Source organism: Pangasianodon hypophthalmus, chromosome 26, assembly GCF_027358585.1.
Source record: "Pangasianodon hypophthalmus isolate fPanHyp1 chromosome 26, fPanHyp1.pri, whole genome shotgun sequence".
NCBI lineage: Eukaryota > Metazoa > Chordata > Actinopteri > Siluriformes > Pangasiidae > Pangasianodon > Pangasianodon hypophthalmus.
The window spans coordinates 19,842,869-19,856,049 of NC_069735.1; the positions used below are offsets into that span (position 1 = coordinate 19,842,869).

The 13,181-nt window shown below is 46.2% G+C and overlaps 1 protein-coding gene across 1 annotated transcript in view; it reads right to left on the minus strand.

Annotated features, from left to right (window-relative positions):
- The window catches only part of LOC113529661 (integrin alpha-M), a 67,000-nt gene that overhangs the window by 39,864 nt on the left and 13,955 nt on the right, over positions 1–13,181 (minus strand). The window contains exons 10-13 of the mRNA XM_053229772.1: positions 1,568–1,697; positions 1,283–1,425; positions 590–736; positions 166–363 (exon numbers count right to left, since the gene is read on the minus strand). Of these exons, the coding sequence (XP_053085747.1) occupies positions 166–363; positions 590–736; positions 1,283–1,425; positions 1,568–1,697 (618 nt within the window). The remainder of the gene's footprint in view (positions 1–165; positions 364–589; positions 737–1,282; positions 1,426–1,567; positions 1,698–13,181) is intronic.

The following is a 13,181-nucleotide window of genomic DNA, read 5'->3' on the forward strand; positions in this document are numbered from 1 at the left end:
GGGGCAGATGTTTTGGAGTTGTACCTGGCTGTACTTGGGGCAGATGTTTTGGAGATGTACCTGGCTGTACTGGGGGCAGATGTTTGGAGATGTACCTGGCTGTATTGGGGCAGATGTATGTTGTTGTACCTGGCTGTACTGGGGGCAGATGTTTTGGAGTTGTACCTGGCTGTACTTGGGGCGGATGCCGTGTTCATGGTTGCCGAGGTAAATGTAAATGGCTCCTTTTTGATTGTCTTCCAGTGGAGCTCCAACAGCTAAATCCTGCAGCTGGTCTCCATTCAGATCTGCTACAGCAGCTAGAGTCATCCCAAACCGACTCTGAGCTGATTCACTTATCTCCAACTCCTTCTCCAACTTCAGCTGCACACACACACACACACACACACACAAACACAGTCAGCCACAATTTCATTATATACATGCACAGTATATTTAGATTGCCTAAATAAACTGGTGGGTGTGATAATAAGTGAAGCTTAATTAAACACTCTGTACAGTATGCTAAGGTCTCATGGAATGATACTGTTCCAGTAACACACAGTACTGTCCTGTGTGTGTGAGTGCATGTGTGTGTGTGTCTGTGTACCTGCTGTGTGAGTCTGTAGATGTAAATCCGTCCCTCTCTCTGAGGATGAGGTTTGTAATACAGCGGAGCTCCAACCACGAGGAAGTCAGTGTTGCTGTCGGAGTTCAGGTCTAACACACACACTGATCCACCGAAATACGAGCCGATCTACAGACGCATTATTTAATAAATTATAACATTACAGATGCTTATGTGCTGTGTTGTGATTTCAGTGTATATGCCGTGTAGCTGTGTAAGATTCATGTGAGGTTACATTAGTTCTGCTGTTGTTGCTGCTGTGTATCTGCCGTGGTTCAGTGCACCTGTTGTGTAGCTGTGATGCATGTTTGAGGTGTTTATCAGTTTTGTATTAATGATGGTGTTTAACATGACCAGGAGCCAGCTGGCCCTTTCACCACATTCACTTTAAATAAGATCATATTTGTGCAACAGAAAAATCTAAACTCACTGCCTGTTTACAGTGTTGTTGTTTTTACCACAATCTGAAATATCAGATCCAACTCACAGTTTGTGTTCTCTGTTTAATGGTCAGAGTCCTGACAGTGTGGAGGAAACAAACCACAAACTCATTTGTAACTGTGTATTTCTCATTTAGGAGAGTGTTATACATTCCAGAACTCTTCAGTTCCTCAAAAGGATACAGGAATTTGGTGTAAAGGTGAATAATGTAAACATGTGGAGACTGTTTCTTACCTGTTCTCCAGAGATGTTGCTCATGGCTTCCCATTTGTGGGTCATCTTTTTAAACAGAGTCACCTGACCGCTGTGATTAGATCTTGGTGCTCCAGAGAACACAAGAGAAACTCTGTCTCTCCGTCCAACCACAACAGAGTAACCTGAGCATGACAGGAACACAACAGGAACACACACACTCAGCCACTGAGGTTCTGTGTTAGACCTTCACTAACCACATGTACAGTCCATGCCACTAACAGCTGAAAGAAACAGAGACATGTCCTTCTGTAACAAACATCCTACCATTGTACGAGTCATTATTTAGGTTTACGTCTTTGATTTCCATTTCACTGATCCCAGCTTCAGATCCTGTAACCTCATACAGCATTCCACGCCAATTATCAGATCCAACAGCTCCCAGAATGAGAGTGTCCTGGAATACAGAATAAAGAAAGATGTGGTTAATTGTTTGTGTTTAGACAGATTTTAAGATATTAATTGTATACACATGTAGCTCATTCCAGTTCATTCAGACTCCATATATAGTATATACTCCGTTTGTTTCACTCATTGCTAAATCTTGTTTGCATTTGCTGCCTACATTTGTGAGCATTTTTTTTTCATTGGCAATATACATAGATTACTTCTGTGTATGACCCCTGCTCTTTTTTCCAGTTTGGTGTTTTTCCAACTTGTTGACTTAGACTCTGTGCCTGGAATTTGTGTATTAAATTGTTTTCTTTTGATTGCTCATCATGAAATTCTCTGACTGAACCTTGCATTCATCTCTGCTTCTTGGTCCCTAGCCTTTTTGCTGTTTTTGTTATCCTGTTTGCCTTGCTCCACCTTTGGAAAACACCTTGTGCATAATAAAAGTGCTAAACGGAGAACAACTTATTATTATTATTATTATCATTATTATTATTGTATTGGGTTGGGTGCTTTGAGGGAGATGTGGCTGAAGAATCGGGAAAACTTGGATGAGAGTCAGCAAGAGCAGTTTTGGGATTTGTTGGTTGATTTCCAACATTGTTTCGCATTTGGGGATGGGGATGTGGGGCGAACACATCTGGTGCAGCACGAAATTGAGACAGGAGATGCCATGCCCATTAGGTTGCGGCGCTGGAGGCTCCCTTTTGCCCGCCATGATGCTGCTGATAAGGCCTTGTTGGATGTGCAGCGAGCAGGTATTATTGAGTCGTCTGAGAGTGCGTGGGCCACACCGGTGGTCATGGTGCCTAAGGGGGGGCAGTGGAGATTTTGTGTTGACTATAGGCACCTTAATAAGGTCACCAGGAAGGACTCATATCCCATCCCTTGGGTGGATGAGTCACTGGACCTCGTAGCTGGGTCATCATGGTTCACTTCCCTGGAGCTGCGCACTGGCTATTGGCAGGTGCCACTTGCTCCCGATGCCAGACCAAAAACCGGTTTTTGTACAAATAGGGGGTTATGGCAGTTCAGGGTGCTCTGCTTCGGCCTCTGCAATGCACTGGCTACCTTCGCTAGGTTAATGGACTGGGTGTTATCAGGTATTCCACGGTCAGTGTCTGGTGTACCTGGATTACATTCTGGTCCATGGTAGCTCTTTTCAGGAGCTGGATCGCGTGAGCGAGTCTGGCTTGAAGCTGCACCCAGAGAAATGTCATTTTTTTAGGAGGGAGGTGACGTTCTTGGGGCACAAGCTCGGGGGTCAGGGGATTGGCACAATGGAAGAGAAGGTGCAGGCAGTCAGCAAGTGGCCTACTCCTACAACTTCGCAGCAGCTCAAACGTTTTTTAGGGTTAGCCTCATATTACAGGAGGTTTGTGCAGGGTTTTTCTACCATCGCAGACCCGCTTTTCCACCTGCTGAAGAAGAACAAGTCCTTCACGTGGACTGAGGAGTGTCAAAACTCTTTTGCTGCCCTGAAACAGGCTCTGGTCACAGCCCCTATAGTGGCTCCCCCGATCCGGCTCTTCTCTTCATTCTGGACACGGACGCCAGCAGTGTGGGTAATTTGAGCTGTTCTGTCTCAGGTGGGAACTGGGGGAGAATGGGTCGTGGCCTACTACAGCAAAGCGTTCAACAAATCCGAACACAGATACTGTGTCACCAGAAGGGAACTTGCTGCTGTGCTTTTTGCAGTTCGACACTTTAAGTATTACCTGTGCGGGCTACCTTTCACTGTATGCACTGATCATTCAGCTCTCCAGTGGCTAATGTCATTCAAAGAGCCGGAGGGCCAGTTGGCACGCTGGATTGAGGAACTTCAGACGTACAACATGACGGTAGTACACTGTGCAGGGTCAGGGCATGCAAACGCAGACACTCTTTCTCGTTGGCTTTGCTCAGCCAATGGGTGTCAGTACTGTGACAAGAGGGAGGCCAGGGACAGAGAGCTGGAGAACCTGGATGCCAGTGGTGCTTCCTGGGGTTGCAAGCATGGCGATACACCAGTGTGTTTGGCGGTTGAGACAGTGGGTATAGAGGACTGGAGGCGGCTGCAAGAGGAAGATGCAGACCTGCAGCCAGTAATCCAGTGGGTCCAAGCTCAGCAGCAACCTCCATGGGAGGAAGTGGCCGTTGTCTCGCTGTCCATAAAAAACTTATGGGCCAAATTTAAGGACCTGCGCTTGCGAGATGGGGTTTTGCAGAGAGAGTGGAAGGACGCTGCCACTGGGGAGGGGAGGTGGCAGGTGGTGGTGGCCTGGGTGCTGCGTGAGGGAGTTATCAGGGCTGCCCAGGGAACAGTGGGTTCTGGACACTTTGGGGTTTCGAAAACACTCAAATGTTTCAGACAGAGTTTTTACTGGGGGCTCGTGAGAAGATATGTGGAGGATTTTTGTCGGCGATGTGATGATTGCACTGCCCGCAAGGGGCCACCTGGCCGGTCCCTCGCTCCCCTTCAGCAGTTCCCCGTAGGGGGCCCAATGGAGAGGGTGGGCGTAGACATATTAGGTCCTTTTCCACATTCAGAGAGGGGTAACAGGTTTGTGCTGACGGCTATGGATTATTTCACTAAATGGCCAGAAGCTTACGCACTGCCTGACCAAGAAGCCGAGACAGTGGTAGATGCATTGGTAGATGGCATGTTCTGCAGGTTCGGGGTTGCAGAATCCATACACAGTGACCAAGGCCGGAACTTCGAGTCACGTGTCTTCTCAGTAAGGTGTGAAAAATTGGGGATCCACAAAACAAGAACCACCCCTTTGCACCCCCAAAGCGATGGCCTCGTAGAGAGGTTTAATAGGACCCTTGCAGAACAGCTAGCCATTGTGACTGCTAAGCATCAACGAGATTGGGACAGGCACTTGCCATTTATTCTAATGGCATGACGATCTGCTGTGCAGGACTCAACCTCTTGTACCCCCGCCCTTTTGATGTTGATTAGAAGATTAGAACACCAGGAGAAATGGCTTTCGGGAGGCCACCTGATGCACCTGCTGTGCCCCCGGGCCCTGAGTATGCTAGGAAGCTTCAGGACACATTGGAAGTCGCTCATAATTTTGCAAGGAAGCAGTTGATGAAAGCAGCGACCCGGCAGAAGCGAAATTATGACCTGAAAACAAAAGGGCGACATTTCATAGTGGGGGAGTTGGTGTGGGTGTACAGCCCTCAGAGAAAGAAGGGGAGGTGCCCTAAGCTAGACTCCCAGTGGATCGGGCCATGCAGTGTACTAGAAAGAGTTGGAGAAGTTGTTTACCGGGTTCAGTTGCCTCCAAGGGGTAGGAAGGTGGCCCGTGCATCGGGACAGATTGGCACCTTACAGAAGAGGTGCCGCTGCAGCCCTGGCACCGGCCTCCTCTAAGGTTATACCTACCCCAGAGGGCGAGGCAGGATTGCAGCTGGGCACTGCCAGTCCTCTGGCGGTATCCCCTGCAGATCACTACATTATTATTATTATTATTATTATTATTATTATTATTATATTTGACCCTCAGAGTCACCTGCTGCCATTGGTTTGGGTGAAGAGTGGTGAAGTACTTAACAAAATTAGACTTTAGCACTGGATATAACCTTATCAGGATTAGTGGAAGACGGCTTTCATCACAAATTCCAGCCACTATGAATACCTCATCATGCCATATGGTTTGGCTAATGTACCCTCTGTCTTTCAGTTTTTCATAAACGAGACCTTGATAGACCTGCTGGATTTTTCTATCCATCCCCCTATTTATGAACACATGAGACATGTCAGAAATGGCTTAGAAAGACTCTTGGATCACAAGTTCTTTGTAAGGGTGATAAGTGTAGATTTCATGAGCATTACATTTCTTGGTCACATAATCAGTCCTGAAGGAGTGACAATATATGACCACAAAGTATAAGCAGTTGAGAAGTGGTCTATCCCTACTAATTTCAAGGCACTACAATGTTTCCTACCACCATTTCATTTCATTACCAAGTTTCATTACTATTGCAGCACCCCTAACTTCTCTATTAAAGGGAGGGGTGAACATATTGAAGTGGACAGGTCAAGCCTCCCAAGCCTTAGCAAAATTTGAAAGAGATTTCATTGCAGCCCCATTCTAAAACATCTGGATCCTACATGCCCCCTTATCTTTGATTTAAATGCTTCTGACTATGGTGTGGGAGCCATTCTCACACAATTGTCAGGCCACCTAGAGATGTTTAGCGTTGCATATTTTAAACACAAACTCTCTCCTACTGAAAGAAATTATGATGATTGTAGTTGTGAATTACTCACAAAAAAAGCTGAGTGGTACACTACTAGCAAATATTTCTGTAGTCCTCATACTCTATCTGTGCTCAGTCTGAGGTTCCTCAGACCCTCATAGCAGAAAATTTACTCCCCTAACCAGTACCTGAATGACCTTGGTCCAACGAAGCCATAGATAATATGTTTAATTTAGAATAATAATATGTTTAATTTATATAGCGCCTTTCTAGAACTCAAGGACGCTTTACAGTAGTGATACAACAATAACACTGAGAAAACAAATAAGTTTTAAGTTTAGATTTAAACTCAGAGACAGAAGTGATGCTGCGAAGAGTCAGAGGGAGTGAATTTCAAATCTTGGGTGCTACTACGCTGAATGACCTGCCACCCATTAAAGAAAGGCAAGATCTAGGGACAGAGAGGAGTCCAGACCCAGAAGACCTGAGCGAGGGGATCAGGTTGTAGGAGAGAAGCAGTTCACTGAGAAAGTGAGGTGCCAGACCATGAAGTGATTTAAATGTAAACACTGAGCACTGGAGCCTCCCAGGGCTGTGTGCTCAGTCCACTGCTGTTCATCCTGCTGTTCATCCTGACTGTGTAGCAACGCACAGCTCGAACCACATCATCAAGTTCGCCGATGACACGACCGTGGTGGGTCTCATCAGCAAGAACGACAAGTCAGCATACAGAGAGGAGGTGCAGCGGCTAACGGACTGGTGCACAGCCAACGAGCTGTCTCTGAACGTGGACAAAACTAAAGAGTTGGTTGTTGACTTCAGGAGAGCATGGAGAGACCACCCTCCACTGAACATCGGCGGCTCCTCCGTGGAGATCATCAAGAGCACCAAATTTCTTGGTGTTCACCTGGTGGAGAACCTCACCTAAGCCCTCAACACTTCATACCTAAGAAAGCCCAGCAGCATCTCTACTTTCTGCAAAGACTGAGGAAAGCCCATCTCCCACCCCCATCCTCACCATGTTCTAGAGGGACTATCGAGAGCATCCTGAGCAGCTGCATCACTGCCTGGTTTGGAAATTGTACCGTCTCGGATCAGAAAACCCTGCAGCAAGAGTGAGGACAGCTGAGAAGATCTTTGGGCCTCTCTTCCCTCCTTCATAGACATTTACATCTCACGCTGCATCCACAAAGCCACCAGCATTGTGGACGACCCCACACACCCCCTCACACACTCTTCACCCTCCTGCCATCTGGCAAACGGTACAGAAGCATTCGGGCCTCACGACCAGACTGTGCAACAGTTTCTTGCCCCAAACCATCAGACTCCTCAATATTCAGAGACTGAACTGACATACACACACACACACCAACACAGGCAACTTAACACCACTCCACTCCCTCTGCAATTTTTCACATCTCTGTTTTTACTACATACATTTTTGCTGCTACACTATTTATAAAATATTGTATATAATTTTTTGTCACTACTATACTCTCTACCTGGCTGCTACCCCAATACCTGCTATGTCCATATATAGCTATAAGCTTATCTGCTGAGTACTATGTCATAGTATGCTGTGCTGTCTCTTACTTCGCCTATTGTCCTGTTTTAGTAGTTATTGTACTGTCTTGTGCTGTTTACACTTTATGTAAAAATTCTGTAATTCTGTAAAAGTTCTCATCAGATTCTACTTGCACCTTGGTCCTGGAGGAACGCTGTTTCGTTTCACTGTGTACTAACTAGCTGTATATGGTTGAAATGACAATAAAGCCACTTGACTTGACTTGACTTGACTAATGTGAGCTGAGCGCTTGGTATGTGTAAAAATTCTAGCAGCAGAATTTTGAATATATTGTAACCTAGCAATAGAGTTAGCAGGTAAACTAATGAAGATGGCATTGCAATAGTCAAGATGTGAGTATATAAATGCATGAACCAGTGTTTCAGCGTCTTTGAGAACAGATGAAGGTAAGCAATGCAACAGAGGTGAAAAAATGCAATTTTAAAGACAAAGTTAATATGAGCTTCAGAAGTGATGGAAGGATCAAAGATGATGCCTAAATTTTTTTTACAGTCCTGGATGGTTTAATGAGAGTGCCATCAATGTCCCAGCTAAAATCACAAAGAATATTTTTAGTAAGTGTTGGTGTTCCAATAATAATGATTTAATGAGTTTTATCCATAGTCAGTTTTAGGAAGTTGGAGTTAAGCCATCTTTTTAAGATTCAAGATTCAAGATTCAAAACGTTTATTGTCATGTGCACAGTGAGGAAAAACAAGTTTCCATGTACAATGAAATTCTTTCTTTGCTGTCCACATTGAATGCCAAGACAAATGCAAACTATGTGAAAAATAAAAAAAGACATACACATACATACAAACAAACATAATAAAGTATAGCTATGTTGCAGAAGTAGAAATATAGATTATGTACATCTGTGAGTGTACAATATTGACTTGTGCAAAACAATACTACAGTACATGTAGTTACAGTAATGTGTAAACATGTAGCAGTAACATGAAGTATATCTCTATGTGCAGTATTGACTTATGTACAAAAACAATAGTACAGAGGCCTGTAGCAAATTGAGTGCAACTACACAATAACAATAGCAGCTGTCACATTTAACAATGTGCAAATCGAAATGAAGCTGCTTGATAAGAAATAGCAGCAGTAACATTTACAAATGTGCAAATTGAGCTGTAGCAGTTCAGTCCTCCTATTCTATGAGATGTGTGAGACTAGTCTGTGTCCACTGGCTACCCATTTAAAAGTCTAATGGCTGAGGGGAAGAAGGAGTTCCTTAGTCTGGAAGTCCTGCATTTCACACTCCTGGACCTCCGTCCCGAGGGCAGGAGTGTGAACAGTCCGTATTGTGGGTGGGTTGGGTCCTTAAGGATGGAGGCAGCTCTCCTGTGGACTCTGCGGTGGTAAATAGTCTGCAGAGAGGGCAGTGGAGTCCTGATGATCTTCTCAGCAGTCTTCGCTACTCTCTGCAGACGTTTGCGATCCCTCATTGTAGTGCTGCCATACCACACAGTGATGCAGCTGGTCAAGACGCTCTCAACAACGCAGCTGTAGAAGTTGTTGAGGATCCGCCAGTGATCCGTCCCATCACTGCGTTGTCATCAGCAAACTTCACAGTCATGTATGAACAATGTGTAGAGGATGGGACTGAGAACACACCCCTGTGGGGTGCCAATGTTTGTAATGATGGTGTCTGAGGTCCTCTTTCCAATCCTGACAGACTGCGGTCTGCCAGTCAGGAAATCTAGGAGCCAGTCGCAGAGTGTGGGGTGTAGTCCAAGTGCAAACAGTTTGTGAGTGAGTTTATGGGGGATGACCGTGTTGAAGGCGGAACTGTAGTCGATAAAGAGCATCCTGATGTAGGTGTCCAGGTGAGAGAGGGAAATATGGAGGGCAGCAGCAATGGCGTCTGATGTGGACTTGTTGGTCTGGTATGCATACTGCAGGGGGTCCAAAGTGTCTGGCATGCTGCTCTGAATGTGGGTCCGCACCACTCTCTCAAAACACTTCATGATGATTGGAGTGAGTGCTACTGGCCTGTAGTCGTTCAGACAGGTTGGGGGGTTCTTCCTGGGAAGGGGGATGATAGTTGTGGTTTTGAAGCAGTTTGAGATGGTGCTTTGACTGAGGGAGAGGTTAAAGATGGAAGTGAGAACATCAGCCAGTTCTGTAGCACAAGCTCTGAGGGCCCACCCAGGAATGTTGTCTGGCCCTGCTGCCTTGCGGGGGTTGATCTTCCTCAGTGCTTTGTGTACCACAGCTGATGAGACAGTAGGAGGGGGGGATTGGGTGGTCCAAGTGTGTGTGCCTCCTCTCTGTGTCGACGCTGGAGGTCTCGAAGCGGGCGTAGAAAGTGTTGAGGTCATCCGGCAGGCTGTCTGAGGGGCTGATAGTAGTGTTCGTGGTGGTCTTGTAGTCTGTGATGTGCTGCAGGCCTTGCCACATCCTTCCGGCACCGGCAGTAGAGTAGAAACTGTCCAGCTTCTCTTTGTACTGTCTTTTAGCCGCTGTAATGGCTCTTCTCAGTCCGTACTTTGCAGCTTTGTACTCTGTCTCGTTGCCTGTTGTAAATGCAACAGATCGAGCACGCAGCATGTGGCATACCTGACTGTTTATCCAGGACTTCTGATTAGGGAACTTCCTGACTTGTATGGTGGGTACGATGTTATCAACACAAGTGCTAATGTACCCAGTCACATACTCAGCATAATCCTGTACGCTGACAGAAGAGTCCTCCAGAGTGGCTGCAGCTTTAAACATATCCCAGTCTGTCAGAGCAAAACAGTTCTGCAAGATGCCCTCAGTCTGTGGGGTCCAGAGCTTAACCTGTTTGGCAACAGGGTTGGTTTGTTTGAGTCTTTGTCTGTAGGCTGGGTACAAGAACAAAGAGATGTGGTCTGACTGACCAAAGTGGGGGCGGGGTGCAGCCCTATTCGCACCGCGTATGTTGCTGTAAACATTGTCCAGTGTGTTATTGTCGTGGGTGGGAATGTCCACATGTTGGTGATATTTGGAAAGTATAGTCCGTAAACTGCACTGATTAAAGTCACCAGCAGTGATAAAAACAGCATCAGGGTGAGCCGTCTCTAGCGCGCTGAAAACGTTGTGGAGCTCGCCAAGCGTGGCTGTGGAGTTGGCTCGCGGACGGATGTAAACAGCAGCTATAAACACAGCAGTGAATTCCCTTGGTAGATGATAGGGATGGCATTTCAGCAATAAAAACTCCACATCTGGCGAGCAGTGCTTATAAACAGTCTGTATGTCTGCACACCATGAGTTGTTGATAAACACACACACACACCTCCCCCTTTAGCCTTACCGGAGGCTGCGGTCCGGTCTCCTCGGTGTAAGGAGTGAGACTGTAGCTGAACAGAGGATTCCGGTACTTTCTCTGAGAGCCAGGTCTCAGTAAAAATCAGAGCGCAGCATTCTCTTACTTCCCGTTGTGATGTGATCCTTGCTGTCAGCTCGTCCAGTTTGTTTTCCAGAGACCGCACGTTAGCTAACAAGAGGCTGGGTAGCGGTGGTCTGTTAGCACGGGCCTTTAGCCTAGCATGAAGCCCTCCCCTCTTGCCTCGCTTGTGTCGCCGTCTCCCGAGCACTCTCCTCGGATCAGCTTCCTCGCTCGAGCTCGGTGCTTCAAGGCCTTCCTGGGAGTGGTGGCAGTGGCTGCGGGAGCGAGTAAGGAGTTGGAGTTCCGGAGGTATAAAACAGATAAATTCAAAATGATTGGCTGAATTGGCGATGTCCAGCAATGCCTGTCTGTTGTATGTTAGCAGTGTATTGCATTTGTGCACTGCAGAGAAAACAAGAAACAAACAAAAAAGAAGAAAAAAACGGCATTCGAGTGGGGAACGAGCAAACACGTCTGCCTCGGGGGGGGGGGCATGATGCAGCATTTATTTCATTTACACATGCTAATAGTGAACCGGTCTGGACAGTGGGAGCAGATCTACAAGCTGTACAGATTTGAATGTCATCAGCATAACAGTGGTAAATATTATAAATAGATTAGATTAGATAAGAGGGCTAAAATTTTATATCTGTCAACAGCGCAACAATTAAACTGACCAATACATTGCTTTAACTGATAATAATAATAATAATAATAATAATAATAATAATATAAAGACTAATATAAATCATATTAGAGTGTTTTTATAATTTCAGGGATTGGTTCTTGGACCTCCACTATTCAGTGAAGTGAAGTGTGGTGACCCATACTCGGAATTTGTGCTCTGCATTTAACCCATCCAAGTGCACACGCACAGTAGTGAACACACACCCGGAGCAGTGGGCAGCCTTTTTGCTGCGGCGCCCGGGGAGCAGTTGGGGGTTCGGTGCCTTGCTCAAGGGTCTCACCTCAGTCGTGGTATTGAGAGTGGAAGAGAGCGCTGGTCATTCACTCCCCCCACCTATAATCCCTGCCGGACCCGAGACTCAAACCCACAACCTTCAGACCTACCTTTGGGTTGCAAGTCCAACTCTCTATCCATTAGGCCACAACACACACACACACACACACACACACACACACACACACACACACACACACACACACACACACACACACACACACACACACACACACACACACACACACACACACACACACACACACACACACACACACACACACACCCCCTTTGGGTCAACCTATTTGCCGGCATGGTTTCAGTTCCCCTAATTTCAGAATTTCAGGGAAACAGTAGGTGACTGATAATTCTGCATTGAAAAGTAAACCTGTATATCCATGAGGTATGAACAAAGCCAGGAAAGAGCAACACCTGTGACACCAACATCTGAGAGGTGGGAGAGAAGTTAGTTACCTCAGGCTACTACCCAAGTGTCCATTAATTTATTGCCAAGGTGCCATTACATACATCACATAGATGAATGAATGATGGTGTGTGTTTAGACAGATGTGATGAATGGCGTGTGTTTAGACAGATGCGGTGAATGGTGTGTGTTTAGACAGATGTGATGAATGGCGTGTGTTTAGACAGATGCGGTGAATGGTGTGTTTAGACAGATGCGGTGAATGGCGTGTGTTTAGACAGATGCGGTGAATGGCGTGTGTTTAGACAGATGCGGTGAATGGTGTGTTTAGACAGATGCGGTGAATGGTGTGTGTTTAGACAGATGCGGTGATTGGCGTGTGTTTAGACAGATGCGGTGAATGGTGTGTTTAGACAGATGCGGTGAATGGTGTGTGTTTAGACAGATGCGGTGATTGGCGTGTGTTTAGACAGATGCGGTGAATGGTGTGTGTTTAGACAGATGCAGTGAATGGCGTGTGTTTAGACAGATGCGGTGAATGGTGTGTGTTTAGACAGATGCGGTGAATGGTGTGTGTTTAGACAGATGCAGTGAATGGCGTGTGTTTAGACAGATGCGGTGAATGGCGTGTGTTTAGACAGATGCGGTGAATGGTGTGTTTAGACAGATGCGGTGAATGGGGTGTGTTTAGACAGATGCTGTGAATGGCGTGTGTTTAGACAGATGCGGTGAATGGCGTGTGTTTAGACAGATGCGGTGAATGGCGTGTGTTTAGACAGATGCGGTGATTGGCGTGTGTTTAGACAGATGTTGTAAATGGCGTGTGTTTAGACAGATGTTGTAAATGGCGTGTGTTTAGACAGATGCGGTGAATGGCGTTTGTTTAGACAGATGTTGTAAATGGCGTGTGTTTAGACAGATGCGGTGAATGGCATGTGTTTAGACAGATGCGGTGAATGGCGTGTGTTTAGACAGATGCGGTGAATG